Source organism: Plasmodium sp. gorilla clade G2 (genome assembly GCF_900097015.1).
Source record: "Plasmodium sp. gorilla clade G2 genome assembly, chromosome: 14".
In the NCBI taxonomy this organism is placed as follows: Eukaryota; Apicomplexa; class Aconoidasida; order Haemosporida; family Plasmodiidae; genus Plasmodium; species Plasmodium adleri (nom. inval.).
Genome location: NC_041706.1, coordinates 1,467,025 through 1,484,524, shown reverse-complemented (window position 1 = coordinate 1,484,524; position 17,500 = coordinate 1,467,025). Strand labels below are relative to the sequence as shown.

Sequence of the window (17,500 nt, the reverse complement as noted above, 5' to 3'; positions counted from 1 at the left end):
AATTAAAATAAAATATTAAAATATATAATTCGTAATAAAAAATAAATAATTTCATTCATTCAATCATTCACTTTGTTTTATTATTTTATTTTATTTTTTTTTTGATAAATACTTTTTGGACTGGTAGAAAAATATCTCCTTTTTGATCTTTTTGAGAAACAGGAAAATTATAAATAGCTCCAATATCAAATTTTATAGGTACAAGATCGGATAATAATTTATTTTTAAATTCTTCAGGGTTATTAAAGGACTAAAAGAATGAAGTATATAAATAGATATATAATATATATATATAGAAATATATATATAGAATAATTTTTTAAAATACAGACATTTTTTTGATTTTATTTTATATTTTAACTTCTTTCATATTTTGTCTTTATTACCTGCCATCTTATATAAATCTCTTCTTTTCCTTGATCACTTTTTTTACATGTGAATGAAAATTCCCTTTTCGAAAAAAAATGGGGATCATTTAATTTGGTATATTTACCCTTAGTATCTATATTAAAGATTATATAAAAAATTATATACATAAATATAAATATATATATTATATAAATATTATTATTACATCAATGAATTATGAATAACATAAGGTTCTTTATAATACATTAAGTCAAACAAACAATTATATTCATACAATTCCATATATATATTAAAAATTTTATTGTAAGTCTTGTTCTTATACCATTTTTATAATTTAACCAGTTATATAAATCATTTATTGGACATAAACTCCCTGTAAAAAAAAGGATAATTTTTTATTATCAGACCAAAAAAAAAAAAAAAAAAATTTCATATAAAATAAATAAATATATATATATATATTTTTCATATTTATTTACTGTAATAAAATATTAAATCATTTTCGTTAACAATCGAATCTTTTATATCTCCAACTATTTCCATTTTCATAAAGTATTATCAAAAGGAATATAAAAAAAAAAAAAAAAAAAAAAAAAAACTCGCTGAGTTATATATATCCTTTATATAAATTTATAACATAAATAAGAATTATATCAAATACAACAGATGAGAAATGCTTGTCATATTTTATTGTTTGTAAAATATGAAGAGAGTATATTTATTCATATAAAAATAAAATAAAAAGCAATTTAATTATTCATTATTTTAACGTTTATAATTAATGATTCCATATAAAAAATAGACATTTATAAAATAAAAATAAATTATATATACATATAATAGTAGATGTATATTATAAATTGTATTTTTTCCTTTTATAATATTATGTATAATACTTCTATTTGAATTCCTAATTATTTCATAAATGTATTATATATATAATATATAATTAATATACACATTCATACTATTTGAAGAAAATTATTTTCTTTTTTTGTTTTAAGCATATGCTTTATTTGCGAAATTTATAAAAAAAAATAATTTATATATTAAATATACATATATTATATGTATATTTACATTTATATGATTAAATTTATATAACCCATACGGAGAAAAATATGAACAGAGAACATGTTAAAAAAAAAAATAATATAAAATAATATAGTGTAATAAAAATATATATATATATATATATATATATATGAATAGTATATATTTTTTATTATATTTCATTTTACACTTTTGAAAATGCTAGCTTATTTTCTTATTTTTTAAAATTAAACAAAATTGAAATAAATAAAAAAGTTTTCATTAGTTCAAAAAAGATATGATTGATTACATCATAAAATTTTATTAAAACAACAAAAAGTTATAATAATTCAGTAAAATGAATAAATTAACAAATATATATATATATATATATATATATACATATATGTATTAAAAAAGGGGTTTTTATAAAATATAAATAAAAAAGTAAAAAATATATACGAATAATATATATATAAACATATATAATATAAATGATTTATTATATTACCAATTTAGTCATATTAAATAAGCACACATCAACATGAATATATATATCTATTTATGTGGGCTTTAAAATATTTTATATAAGTAGGGAAGCATATCTAAAAAAATATATATTATATCCCACTGTGGAAATACTAAAAAAAAAGAAGAAAAAAAAAAAAAAAAAAAATACATTGTATATATATATATATATATATATATATATATATATTGTCAGATTATGTAACCAAAAAGAATTAATATATTTTTGATGATCCTTCTTTTTTTTTTTTTTTTTTTTTTCATCTGTTTATACTTTTCCCTTTAAGGTCAAAAAAAAAAATAAATAAATAAAATATACACACATATATATATATATATATATATATATATATATATATATATATATATTAATGCATAATTGATATATAAACCTAACAATTTATCTTTTTTTGTATTTAAATTTTTTATGCAAATATGTTTTGGAACATACTGAACAAGTTATGCTTTTTCTTATTAAAAACAGCTGCATCAATAATATTAATATATTTTTGAAAATCTGGGTCATAATTTAATATAAGTCTATATTTATATTTGACATCTTCATATAATGCCAAACTTTTATATATACATGATGAAGTGATTAGATATGCTAGTTGAATAGGTAAGGGTACATCTTGTCTATTTAAATTTGTTTCGAACATATTAATTAGATTTAAGGCTTGATCAAATTTATCAAGTACTAATAAGCACAAAATAGTTCTTAATACAAAAAAATGACATTCACTAGGATAAGCTTCTTTTCTCCATAAACATATAGTTTCATATAATATATCATTATCATCTAAATAAATAAAATGATTATGTGCTAAACTATATTGTTTATCTTCAAAATAAGCATAACCTATTACTTTATGAAATTCTAAATAACCATATACATTTTCTTCAGTTTTTGACCATAATATGGATTTATTCATAAATTTATATTTTTCTTCTGTTGAATTTGGAGGGCATTTTTGAAAAATCTCGATAATTTTATTTGCATATTCTAAATTAAATTCTATATCATGTTGTGTTAATATAACACAACATTGATACATTAAATCACACAATAAAACATACTGTTCTGCATTGGCAAATTTTAAGGAAAAATAAAATATTATACTTATACAATTTCCTATTTGATTCTTTTGTAACTTTCTATTTATAATGGATTTTACTAACTGATGAGCTTCATAATGTAAGCCCTTTTCGATTTTTTCTTTGGCTAGCTTTTCTTTACTAAATTTGAACGTTTTCATACTTATCACACAAAAAAAGGAATCAATAAAAAAAATAAAATAATAAAATACAATAAGGAATATAAATATGAATAAAAATATATATATATATATATATATATATATATATATATATATATATATATTTATATATTTGGTTTAATTCAAACTGTTTAAGAATATAATATTTTATTTTTTATATATACTCAAATCTAATTATGATTATTATATACTGTGCTTCCAAAACTTATATATCAAAATAATGCTTCACTTGTGATAATATATATATATATATATATATATATATATATAAATATATTTATTTATTTATTATGAAAAAATAACTTTTTAATATATATGTTCTTCATTTTATTTAAAAACAAATAAATAAATATCCAACGTGCTTCTCTTTATTAATATAATTGTTAATATTTATTTATATCCATTTAATTTATATAGTAAATATTATGTAATTATGTATTAAAATATTCCTCAACCTTTTTTTCTTCCTATTATATAATAAAACACAAATAATAAAGTAATACTATAAATTTCTAACTATATCCATAAAATATTAATATATAATAAACAGGTATTCTATCACTTAAAAGTATGAAAATAAGAAATTGTATAAAAAATAAATATATATAAAAATAATTCCATTTATTTTATATTCCCTTGTGAAAAAAATAATATATATATGTATAATATATATATTAATATTATTTTTATACAAGATTCAAATTATATATTCTAAATAAGATTATTTCTTTTAAAAGGGTTATAAATTTTTATATAATAATTTAAAGAAAAAAAAAAAATAAAAAAAAAAAAAATAAAACTATACCAAAAATAAATTAAATATAAATATATAACATATATTTATTATTTTAAAAATATCTGACGATAAGAAAGAAAGAAAAAAATATAGACTTTTATAAAATATTTATTTTACAAAAACTGTGAATATTAAAAAAAAAAAAAATAATAAATTATAACAAATGAGAATGTTGTTTATATTTTAATTTTTTTTTTTCTTTCATAAAAATTTATTATATTATATTATATAGAAGAACACGTACCACATATATGTTTGGTATGCTCTTTTAAAATATATAAAAAAAAATAAAAAAAAAGGCATTCTTTTTTTCCTAAAAATAATAAGTAATATATATATATATAATATATATATGTCGATATGTTATATATAAATTGTACTTACAAAATTATAGTATATATTATATATAATATTTTTTTTAATATGTAATCATGAACTTATTTTTTAAATGTAGAAAAAAAAAAAAAAAAAATGTAGGGGCTTCCATATATTTTTTTAAAATTAATATGAAATATTATAAAATTATATAATGATATATAATTTTTTTTCTTTTTTTTGTATGTTACTTAAAAGAAAAATAATAAAATATCAAAATAGATTATTTAATATTAAATATATAATAGATTCATACTAATAAATTTGTTTATGAGAAAAAAAAAAAAATAATACCTTAAAAATATTTAATTTTGGTAAAAACTGTTATATGTATATATTTATATAATTATATATTTTTTATTCTTATAATAATAATAATAATGGAAGTGTTTGAAATTAAAAAAAAAAGTGTGAGCACAAAAAATTATTGTATATAAGAAATATGAAACAAAAATATAATATATATATATATATATATATATTTATAACATGTTGTAGGATTTATACAATATTAACTTTCAATTGTAAAAGAGACCATGTTAAGAATAAAACATAATGATATATTAAAAATGAAATGACTAAAAAATAAAAAGAAACAAATAGAAAAAAAGATTTATATATATATATATTTATGTGTACCTTTTATTATAATTTCTCTTTTTTTTTTTTTTTTTTTTTTTTTTTTTTTAATTTAAATATATAAACATGAGTAATATAAATATAGTGTGCCTAGGGGGGGCTAGTGAAGTAGGTAGGTCATGCGTTATTATAGAAAGTGATAAAACATCAGTTATGCTTGATTGTGGAATTCATCCAGCTTTTATGGGTATAGGCTGTTTACCTATTTATGATGCTTATGATATATCCAAAGTTGACTTATGCTTAATTACTCATTTTCATATGGATCATAGTGGTGCATTACCATATTTAATTAATAAAACACGATTTAAAGGTCGTATATTTATGACTGAAGCAACAAAAAGTATTTGCTATTTATTATGGAATGATTATGCACGTATTGAGAAATATATAAATGTTGTGAATAAGAATAAGATGAGCAAAAATAAGAAAGGTGGTGAAGATGATAATGGATTAAATAATGGGAATATGTTGTTATCTAATGAATATTCAAGTGATGAAAATATGGATGATAAAGATGATATGTTTGAAAATAATGATAATGTTGATGGTAATAATAATGTATTATATGATGAAAATGATATAGAGAAAACTATGGATTTAATAGAAACGTTAAATTTCCATCAGAATTTTGAATTTCCAAATGTTAAATTTACAGCTTATCGTGCAGGACATGTAATAGGTGCCTGTATGTTTCTAGTTGAAATAAATAATATTCGTTTTTTATATACAGGAGATTATAGTAGAGAAATTGATCGACATATTCCAATAGCTGAAATACCAAATATTGATGTACATGTATTAATATGTGAAGGTACATATGGTATTAAAGTTCATGATGATAGAAAAAAAAGAGAAATACGATTTTTAAATATATTAACAAGTATGATAAATAATAAAGGAAAAGTATTATTACCTGTCTTTGCTCTAGGTAGAGCTCAAGAATTATTACTTATATTAGAAGAACACTGGGATCAAAATAAACATTTACAAAATATTCCAATCTTTTATATATCTTCGATGGCAACTAAATCATTATGTATTTATGAAACATTTATAAATTTATGTGGGGAATTTGTAAAGAAAGTTGTTAATGAAGGAAAAAATCCATTTAATTTTAAATATGTAAAATATGCTAAATCACTTGAATCAATATCTAGTTATTTATATCAAGACAATAACCCATGTGTTATTATGGCTTCTCCTGGTATGCTACAAAATGGTATATCAAAAAATATTTTTAATATTATTGCCTCAGATAAAAAAAGTGGTGTTATATTAACAGGGTATACAGTTAAAGGTACCCTAGCAGATGAATTAAAAACTGAACCAGAATTTGTAACAATAAATGATAAAGTTGTAAAGAGAAAATGTAGATTTGAACAAATATCCTTCAGTGCTCACTCAGATTTTAATCAAACCAAAACATTTATAGAAAAATTAAAATGTCCTAATGTTGTTTTGGTGCATGGTGATAAAAATGAATTAAATCGATTGAAAAATAAATTAATAGAAGAAAAACAATATTTATCTGTTTTTACTCCTGAACTTTTACAGAAATTGTCTTTCCATTTTGAACAAAATGATTCTGTTATTTCGTTAGGAAAATTATCTGAACATATTAAAAAAATTAATAAAAAAATCAAGTTAGAAGGATTAAAAATGAAAAAAGAGAAAATGCTAGCTAATGATGAACATATATCTGTAAAGAATGAAATGGATGATATAAATAATGATGAAGAAAATTTACACATTCTAGATAAGAACAAAAATAAAGTTGATGAACATGATAAATATAATACGAATGATAATATTGCAAATGAGAAACATAATGAATATAACCAAATTGAAGGAATTATAATTACAGAACCACAAAATATACCTATTATGATTTATCCTAATGATATTTATGAATATACAAATTTAAAAACAGCTATGATTGATCAAACTATCAATATAAGCTATCCGTATAGGTTTGATTTGTTATATAATGTAATTATTAATGTATATGAAGAAACATATATGGAGGATAATCTTATTATTGTAAAAGATATAAAAATTATATATTGTAAAGATGATAAAATTATTAAAATTAATTGGTTATCAAGTCCATTAAATGATTTAATAGCAGACAGTATTAATTTCTTAATTCTTGAATTTTTAGAAACTATGTATAAAAATCAAAATTCTATACCTATTGCAGATGTGCTTACTGATCATAATATATACCAAATGATTATATCTTATGTTGAAGAAAACTATACTAATGTGGAGAGAATCTCAAAAGAATTCTTAAAAGAAAAAACGCTACAAATGATTCAAAAAAAAGAACAAATAAATCTAAAAAATAATGATAATCAAAATTCACAGAATTTTAATGATAATAATAATGTATGTGAAGATCAAAATGTTGAAGATTCTAATACAAATAATAATTATATGGATGAGCAGATTAATGTCTTCTCTTATGATCAAATTATATTTGATTATATTTCTAAAATTATATCTGTTGACATAAAACAACATGATGAAATAAATGAAATCTTAAAATTCAATGTAAAGGATAATAATAATAATGATGTTCAAGTTTTTGTTGACATGGATAATAGGGAAATTATATGTAAAGAGGAAAATATATTAACAAAGGTTCGAGAAATTCTACGAAATATTGAGGAATCTCTATTACCCATGTGTTTTTAAAAATATATATATATATATATATATATTATTATACTTATTAATATTTTTGGTTTATTTTATTATTTATTTTTTTTTTGTTTTATCATTTGTCAAAAGGGAACTTTTTTTTTACCTTATAATTTCTTTTTCTTTTTATTACATATGTTTAATTAACAAATAATACAACTTTGAATAATTACAACATTTTTTAAAATAAAATTGTTATTTTTTGGACTTGTTTATATAATGATATATGAACATTATTTATTTATCCAAATAGGTATTACATTATCTATTAAAAGATAATTTTCAAGAAATCTATATATTTTTTAACAATACAAATATTATAAATTTTTTTTTAAAACAAATTATTTTATTTCAAAACTTTTTTTGTTTATAAAAAATGGACAAAAAAAATAAAAAAATATAACGGATTTATTAAAAAATATTATTATACTTTTTATAATAATAATTAAATACAAAAGTGAAGGCGGATAATAAAATGGCAAAAATATATTAATCATTATTCAAACAATAATATTGAAAACAAAACAAACTAAAATATATATATATATATATATATATATATATATATATATATGTTTACAAATATAATGGTGATATTTAAATAATTATGGTTACACATATATGCAATAATACAAACAACATATTATTTAATTATGCAAATTAAAGATTATCATTTTATATATAAATAAAACAAATATTAAACATAAAAATTTAAAGATAGGGTGAAAATTAATAAAGAACAAATATCCTTAGGAAACACACTTGATATTCAAATCGATAATTCCAATAATGTTTTTCTAAAAAGGAAAAAAAAAAAAATATACATATATATATGCATATTACATACCAAAATTTACATAAATTTATATCATCTTATAGATATATTTTATTATTTTTTTTTTGTATAAATACTTTTTCGTCCGAAAGAGAGAATTTTCCATTCACATTTCTATAAAAAAAAAAAATAATAAAATGAAATATAGTTGATGAGATTATCAAATATAAGTACTGCAAATAGTTATATATAATTATATTTATATATACCTTATATTAAATATACTCCTTGCTACAAAATAATTTTTCTTTTTTTTCTTAAACAATTCTATATAAATATTGGCATTTTCCTGTACATAAAAAAAAAAATAATATATTCATACATTATTAATGTTAAATGAATATAGGATTTTTATTTTTTTTAAATATATATCACTTTTGTCTTTCTTACCATATCGGTTACATTCAATGTAACGTACTCTAAGAAAAATATTTTATCTTGAACAATTTTTTGTTCTTTTGTATTATTACGTCTACAAATAAAATATACAAACACATAAATATATATATATTAATATTCGTAATTTAAGTGGGATATGCTTTTATATTTTTTTTTTTTTTTTTTTATATATTACCTGACACATAATATGTTGACATTCTTCGCTTTAATAAAGCAACTTACAAAGTACTCAATTTTTGTATCTATATTTTTGTTGGTATAAAATTTAATATCCTTTATAAAAATTAGCAAACACTTTTTTTTTGAACTTTTTAACATTTTCCTTTCATCCATATCACAAATATCTTGGATACATTGTTTTAAATTGTTTAATTTTAAAGAGGGTTTCCATAAAGGTTCATCTAGTTGTAGTTTTTTTTTTAAGAAAAGACTTTCATGTGATAAAAATTTTATGTCATCTGGTGAATACTCATTTAAAAAGGAGAGTTTAAATTTTACATATTTCAAATTATAGTCCTTCTTTATATCAATTAATATTTGAGAAGCAGCAACAAACAAATCATGATAAGAAAAATCCTTCTTGAGCAATTCGATCGCTTTACCTATGCAGTATGTCAATAAACCTAAAATGGGTTATAAAAAAGGGGAAATAAATAAAAAAAATAATAATAATATATAAAATATAATATAATATAAATGAAAAGAAATATACAAATATGCTTAAATATATATACATATATATTATATATATATTTTATCATATCTGTTTGTTTATTACCTCTGACTTTGTTTTTTATTAAAAATTCAAAATCATTTCTATCATTGCAATCAGGAGAAAAGAAAAAAATAGATGGAACAAGCATCATTTTATCATTTGTACTATCATCATTTTCCTTTTTATAAATTTCATATAATAATGGTTTTTTAATATTTTCAATAAAAACCGAATCAACATGTCTATCTCTAATTTTTCCAAAGGTTTTTAATGATTTTAAATATTTCTGATTAGAGAAAAAATTATTATATTTATATATTTCAGTTGTGTTCATATTTTTATTATATGTTATGGAAGTAGGTACTGGAACAAAATAGGATGTATATGTAGTATCAAATATAATACATAATTGTTTTCCTCCTTGTAATTTTTTTATTATATTAAATATTTCATTTGAATATATATAATTATTTTTTGAATGGTCTTGAGGAAGTAAAGCAAAATTATAATTTTCTGTAAATTTAGAATCTATCAATTTTATAGAATAACCACAAAAATAAAAAAATAATATATCTCCATTATTTGAATTAACAATAAAATTATATAAATTACTTAATATATTTTTTTTATTTGCTTTTTGTGTAACAAAATTTCTATAACATAAATTACAATCATTCAATAATATAAATTCATTAAATCCAAAATTTTCCATTAAATGATCACACATATCTATAGTATCATTTACACATCCTTCTAATAAACCATTATAATTTAATGTAATCATTAAAGCTTTTTTTTTTCCTATATATGGAGAATCAGTTTCAGATAAGAAATATTTATCAGATATATTTATATTATTTTTTATTTTTTCTTTTTTTTCAATATTATCTATATATGATTTTTCATAAGACATACTATAATCATCATAAAAATTTGTTCCTGTGCTATCAGTACCTTTCGAATCTTTATATAAAACATGTTTGGATACTTTCAAATTGTTATCGCATAATTTTCTATTTCTATTCATATTGTAAGTAACACTTTCTGTATTATCACTAGCTAGGAAAAGGTTATTATTTTGATCGTTTTTATGATTTAAAATATTAATATTATTAATATGATTAATATGATTAATACTATTAATATCATTCATATTATTATTTTTATTTTTATTGTTGTAAGATAAAATATGTTTATCATCACATAATTTTATGTCACCCTTATTTAATATATGATTTAATTTATTTTCATTACACAATAATGATGATATGTACGAATCTTTCATAGTGTAATAGGAACCCGTTTTTTCAGATGTAGATTCCTCATATAACTTTTTTGTTTTCTTTTCTTTATCCAGCTTATGTTTATATTTTTTTAATTGTTCATATAACTTTTTATTTTTAGTCAACTTGTTTATACATTTAAGGCATGTATCCAATTCATCATAAACTTTACATTTTAGTGACATTATTTCATCCATATCGTAATTCACGCTTTTATTTTTTTTCTTATTTTCACTATTATTTTTGTCTAAGCACTTTTCATTTGTTAAGTTTTGTTCTTCACTTTGTGATATATCACTAATTATTTTATTATTAATTTGATTTGTATTTTGAATATCATGTTGGAAGCATTTACCCATAGATATAACATCATCTTTATTATTATTAATATTGTTATTATTAAAAATAGTTTGTTCATCCTTTTTGTTGATGGTATCTTCTCTTTTTTCAATATTTGTAGTTACTACTTGAGGATATTTACTTTTTGCATATATTGAATTATCTTTATCTGTTATAGATACAATTGAATGTACATAATTACTTTTATTATTATCTTCATAATTATTCTTTAATAGATTTATGGAAGGACTGGTCGTATTCATTACACTTTTGGTTTGTTCCTCTACTTTATTGTTATTGTAATAAATAGATTGATCTCTTATTGCTTTATCAAATAATAATATATTATCTATATTATTTAGATTATTATTTGTTATGTTATCACTATGTGTCGTAAAATTAAAAAGTGTATTTTCATTTTGATTAGGAAATTTATTAATATATTTATTTTCTAATTTATTAATATCTGAAGGATTATATTTTACATTTTTATTATTATAATAATATTGATTTAAATGATGTGGTTGTATACTTTCTACTTTTTTTTCATAAAAAAATTTATCTAAAAAATTAGGTTTGCTGAAATTATTTGTATGTTGATTATTCGAATTATTATTATTATAATTATTATTATTATTATTATTATTATTATTATTATTACTATTATTGTTATGGATATATAATAATGAAGGATTTATAATGTGATAATTATTATTAAAATTTTCTATATAATTTGTTGAATTGTTAAGCATATAATCAATTTTTTCTTTTGTTATATATAATAAATTATTATTAATCATATTATTTTTTTTTGCAATATTTTCATAATTAATATTATTATCCAAATTGTTAATTTTTTCATCAATATTTATTGGTGATATATTCATATTAAATGTGTTAATATTATTTGTAACATTTGATGGATTATTATTTTGAAAAATATTATTTATATATTTATTTACATATACACATGGCACATTAGTATCAATATTAGATATAAAATTTTGATATATATCATCATGTTTTTTATTCATATGTAAAGATGTATTTGTGTTTTCATCTAAACTGTTAATATAATTATTTTGAATTATAGTACTATAATTATAATCTTGTTTATTCATATCATTCTTATCATTTATATTCATAACTGTATTGTATATATTTTTTTTTATTGGATCTATTCCTGTTATATTATTTAAAGTTTTTATATATTTATTATGACTTTCTTGTTCTGTTGTTTGATTATTCATTTGTACTACTTCATTATGATTTTCAATTTCATTATGTTTTATGATATTATTTTCATCATTATTTTTTTTATCAGTATTATTAAAATTTTTATCTTTTTCATTTTCGTTTATATTGTCACTTTGTTTGTTTTCTAAATTATTACTTTTTTCAGAATGCATATATGTTTCTACATTTGGAATATTAGTATAATCATTATATGATGTATTATTAATATATGACATTTCTGTGTTATTTATTTTTTCTTCTTTTACATTTTGATTTTTAATATTACAACTTTTTTGTGAATGACCTCCAGTAAATTGATAAATGTTGGTTACTAATTTTTCATGATATGTATGATGTTTATCATTAAGGAGTGAATTTTTTTGTGTTGATAATTTTTGTGTATTCTTTACAGCTGTCCTCATATTATTACTACAATTATTTATATTATTATTATCAACAGTTTTGTTAATATTACCATTATTTATAATGTCATTTTTATTATTATTATTATTATTATTATTGTCATTGTTAATATTATTATTATTATTGTTAATATTATCTTTTCGTATTACCATTGGTGATATTCTTTCCTTAACGTCGAAGGATGAATAACTCCTTACATTTTTTCTTAAATCTTGATTCATATAATTTGCTACACTTACAAAAGGTATATCCGTTTGATGGTAATTATAATTTTCAAAGGAATGTTTTAATTTATCATTTGCTATATTTGCATCATTTAAATATATTATTTTATTTTGTAAGGGCATTATAACGGTTTTATCTAAATTTTTTTCCTTATCTTCTATTACTTGTAATTTTTGTTTTTTCTTTTGTAATTTTCTTACACTTGATGGAAATATAAAATTGTAAATTTTACTAAGAGTACTATTCCCTTCACTTTTTGTATTTGATGTATTATTATCTTTTATTTTACTATTAAATATATTTCCATTTATTATAATATCTTTATTTATTTTTTTATTTTTTTTCCCTACAAGGTTTTTTTTTAATTTCCCAAAATCTTTAAAAAAATCAGAAGAATTAAAAGAAAACATACTATTTCTTTTTGGTTCTTTTTTCAAAATATTTGATAATGTCTTGTTATAAGTATTTTCACTATTTGGCGATGATTTTAATAAAACGGTTTTATTATACATAGGAATATTAATTTTTTGCTGAGCACATATATTATCTGCTTGTGTTATATTACTTGTTTTAACAACATAATCGTTTACATTTCTATTATTATTACTATAAAATTTCATAAGTTCCTCTTGATTGTTAAATTGAAAAGAACTATTAATATTATCATTCTTCTTCTTATTATTATTATAAATATTATTATTATTATTATATCTTGTACATATATTATCAAAAGATGAATTTCGATAATTCTTTAAATTTCTATTATAATATTTCAATATATTTCTATTATATTCGTCCAGTATATTTTTATTATAATTCTCAAATGATACTGCAATATTATCATTTATATTTTTATTTATATTTTGTTGATTTATTTCATATGGTAATCCATTATAGATGTAATTCCTAAATAACATATCAGCTGACCTTTGTGGTCTCATAATATGATATCTATTTAATAATCTCTCCTTCCCATTTATATTTTGTCTACTAATTCGATAATAAATATTATTATTTTTATTATTATTATTAATATTGTTATTATTTTTGTTACAAGTCATAGTGTACATATTATTCATGTTATACATATTATGCATATTATTAATGTTATTTAAATTATCCATACTGTTCATATTATTCATATTATTCATATTGTTCATATTCAAAGCATAATAATTATCATACTTATTAGCATTTGCATTTTTGGCATACATTATATTGTTATTCATTTTTTCTTTATCCTTTAAATTATTTGATGTTTTTCTTTTCAATTTACAATAAGAAGAAATATTATGTTTCTCATGTTTATTCATTTTTCTATTATCCATTGAACTAAACATTTGATTTTTGTGTATTGATTCGTTTCTATCATTTTCACTTTCTATAAATATATAAAAGAAAAAGAAAAAAAGGAAGTATATAAATGAATAAATAAAATATATTTAAAGGGAAAATATAATCATATAACATTTAAAGGATTCAAAATATATTGTGCACATATACATATATATATATATATAATATATATATATATATATATATATATATATACTCCTCATATATTCAATTATATATGTACAAAATATCTATACCAATAATGTAAAAAAACATTAATGTATGTAATATTGGCATAGTCGTATGATGTATGATTTCGCCATATTTTCAAATATTATTAAATAAATTAATAAATAAATATAAATATATTTATACAACAAAAAAGAAAAAATATTTTTGAATTAATAAAATGTTATATATATATATATATATATATATATGTGTGTGTATATCAAAAGCTATATTTTTAATTCACTCAAAAAAAAAATTAAAGTCATTTTTGTCTGCATCTCAAAAATTATGTTTTGTATAAATTAGACGATAAACAAAAATAAAAAATAACATATTATCAATTAAAAATATATTAAGTAAAAAATATGTAAATATGTAGTTATAATGCACATTTTTGAAATAGAAAACAAACAATACAAAATCATTTTGCATATTAATTTCATATTTTAAAAAGATCAAAACGTTAAAAATAAAATATGCATTAATTCAAAAATATATATAAAACCAAACATATATTATAGATATATATATACAATCATTATATTTTTTTTTTCGTAAAAAATTTAATGTATAACATTACGAATTACACCCACAAAATAGAGAATTATAAAATATATATTAACATATATATGTATATATTTATTTGTATCATATATGTATTACCTTTTATTAATATTCTTCCCTTAGAATCACAAGATATATTAGCAGTTGATGTTTCATAATTTTCCTCTTCAAATTTCCTATTTTTTTTATATATATTTATATTTTCATAGGAACTATATAAAGGGGAATATGTATTCATACTATTCATTTTTTATTTTTTTTTTTCAAAAAAAATTTAAATTTATTTTTCAAAAAGTATTTATATATAAGTGTAATATAAATTTTTCTTTTTTTATTCTTTTTTACTAATTATTCATTTTGAACACAAAAATACCTTTCTATAAAAATAAAAAAAAAAAAAAACACCATAAATAAATAATATATTTCAATACATTATTTAATTTTTTCTTTTTAAAGGAAATTATTCATGTAAATAACATTTTCCTCAAAATTTTTAATAAAATCAGCGTTTCTTTTTTATCCTTTTTTCTTTTTTTTTCTGGTTTCTACTTTAAGAAATAAAATTTGAAAAATAATCCTGGAAAAATGTGGAAATTAAAAAAAAAAAAATTTTTATAATGTTTATTAAAAGAAATTATAAAATTAAATATATAATATATACATATAATATATATGTATAAATATATATATATATTATATATATTGGAGTGCATATATAGTATTTTATAAATTAACATATATATAAATTTATATTTTCCTATGGAAAAAAAACAAGGAATCAAAAATTAAGAGGAATGAATTTTATGTTGAATATATATTACTATTTAAAAAAAATATAATATTATATATATATATATATATAATGGAAAATAATTTATAAAATTTTTTTATTAAAAAAAATTTTTAAAAATAAAATATAAAAATTAATATATATATATATATATATATGTGTTTAAAATATATATAAAACTGTAAATTTCAAAGGCACAACAACAACATATGAAAGTAAAATATTAAAAATATATTTACAAATAAATATGTTAACGTGTATATATATAAAATACATATATATATATTTATAGAATAATATATGTATGGGTATTTTAAGAAAAAGTACTTCTACATGTGCACATACAATTTGAAATTGTATTTTATGTTTTATATTATTATCTTTGTTTAAAGATATATAAATAATAAGAAATATTTATTACATTATTCATAATAATAAATATACTTTAAAAAATAAAAATGTAAAGTGCGTGCACAAAATAATTGGTAAAATAAAAACACAGTATTATAAATGAAAAAAAAAAAAAATTGTACGTCATTTTATTATGTATAAAAATATATATATATATATATATATATTATAATTTTTTTATATTTTTTTGTATTTTACGAAATTATATTTTGCATAATTACGTTAATATATTATCCCTATTTGCACACAAAGTAATTTTATATAGTTTTAAAAAAAAAATATATATTATATATACACATATAATATAAAAGAAAAAATGGTATCAAATTATTTTTTCCTTCTGTCATATAATATTATTAGATGTATAAATATATATATATATATATATAGAACATTTAAATATATATTTTTATTTATGTGTAATATTTGTTAAATATCAAATATATTATAAATTATTATATTTTCTCATCGCTTTATATTGAATTTGTAACATTTTATAATATGCTGTATATCTAAAATGAAAAAAGAACACACATATATATGTGAACATAAAAATATGTATATATATACATATTAGTATTATTATTCGGTTGACGAAATACACATTATTATTGTTTAATTTTTTTTTGTTTAAATTATTATGTATCATAGTTAAAATTATCCTACATAAACATCATGTTATAATATAGATAAAATATAAATTATTAATATTGATGACGTTAAACGTTTAAAATGTGAAAAAAAAGAAAAAAGAGAAAAAAGGCTGTATACATATTATAATACATTTTTTATAATATTAATTATAACATAATTCGAAAAAATATATTAATTTATAAATATTTAGTAATGATTTTATTATCATAATTATATATAAAGTGATTAAAAATTAGACTTATATAATACATTCTCATTATTCTTTGGTTTCTCTTTTATTCTTATTTGCCAGTAATATAATTATAAAACTGTATTTCTTAAAATAAGAACAATAA

At 17.9% G+C, this 17,500-nt stretch overlaps 4 protein-coding genes across 4 annotated transcripts in view; 1 reads left to right on the top strand and 3 right to left on the bottom strand.

The window, feature by feature from the left end:
• PADL01_1438700 (DNA primase small subunit) overlaps positions 1–918 on the bottom strand; it is a gene marked incomplete at both ends in the record, with an annotated part of 3,236 nt that extends 2,318 nt beyond the window's left edge. Inside the window, 4 exons of the mRNA XM_028684664.1 lie at positions 113–250; positions 387–502; positions 692–742; positions 849–918. Coding sequence (XP_028540720.1) covers positions 113–250; positions 387–502; positions 692–742; positions 849–918 — 375 coding nt within the window. The remainder of the gene's footprint in view (positions 1–112; positions 251–386; positions 503–691; positions 743–848) is intronic.
• Positions 919–2,354: 1,436 nt separating this feature from the next.
• Positions 2,355–3,188, bottom strand: PADL01_1438600 (conserved protein, unknown function; the record flags this gene model as incomplete). The annotated part of the gene is made up of 1 exon (XM_028684663.1): positions 2,355–3,188. One exon carries the CDS (start codon positions 3,186–3,188, stop codon positions 2,355–2,357), a length of 834 nt encoding a protein of 277 aa, XP_028540719.1.
• A 1,897-nt stretch (positions 3,189–5,085) lies between these two features.
• Positions 5,086–7,719, top strand: PADL01_1438500 (cleavage and polyadenylation specificity factor, putative; the record flags this gene model as incomplete). Its single annotated transcript, XM_028684662.1, has 1 exon — positions 5,086–7,719. One exon carries the CDS (start codon positions 5,086–5,088, stop codon positions 7,717–7,719), a length of 2,634 nt encoding a protein of 877 aa, XP_028540718.1.
• Positions 7,720–8,474: 755 nt separating this feature from the next.
• On the bottom strand, positions 8,475–15,557 carry PADL01_1438400 (metacaspase-like protein; the record flags this gene model as incomplete). The annotated part of the gene is made up of 7 exons (XM_028684661.1): positions 8,475–8,522; positions 8,638–8,674; positions 8,770–8,849; positions 8,951–9,032; positions 9,135–9,582; positions 9,738–14,561; positions 15,410–15,557. The coding sequence occupies 7 exons, from the start codon at positions 15,555–15,557 to the stop codon at positions 8,475–8,477; spliced, it is 5,667 nt and encodes a 1,888-aa protein (XP_028540717.1).
• Between the last annotated feature and the right edge of the window lie 1,943 nt (positions 15,558–17,500).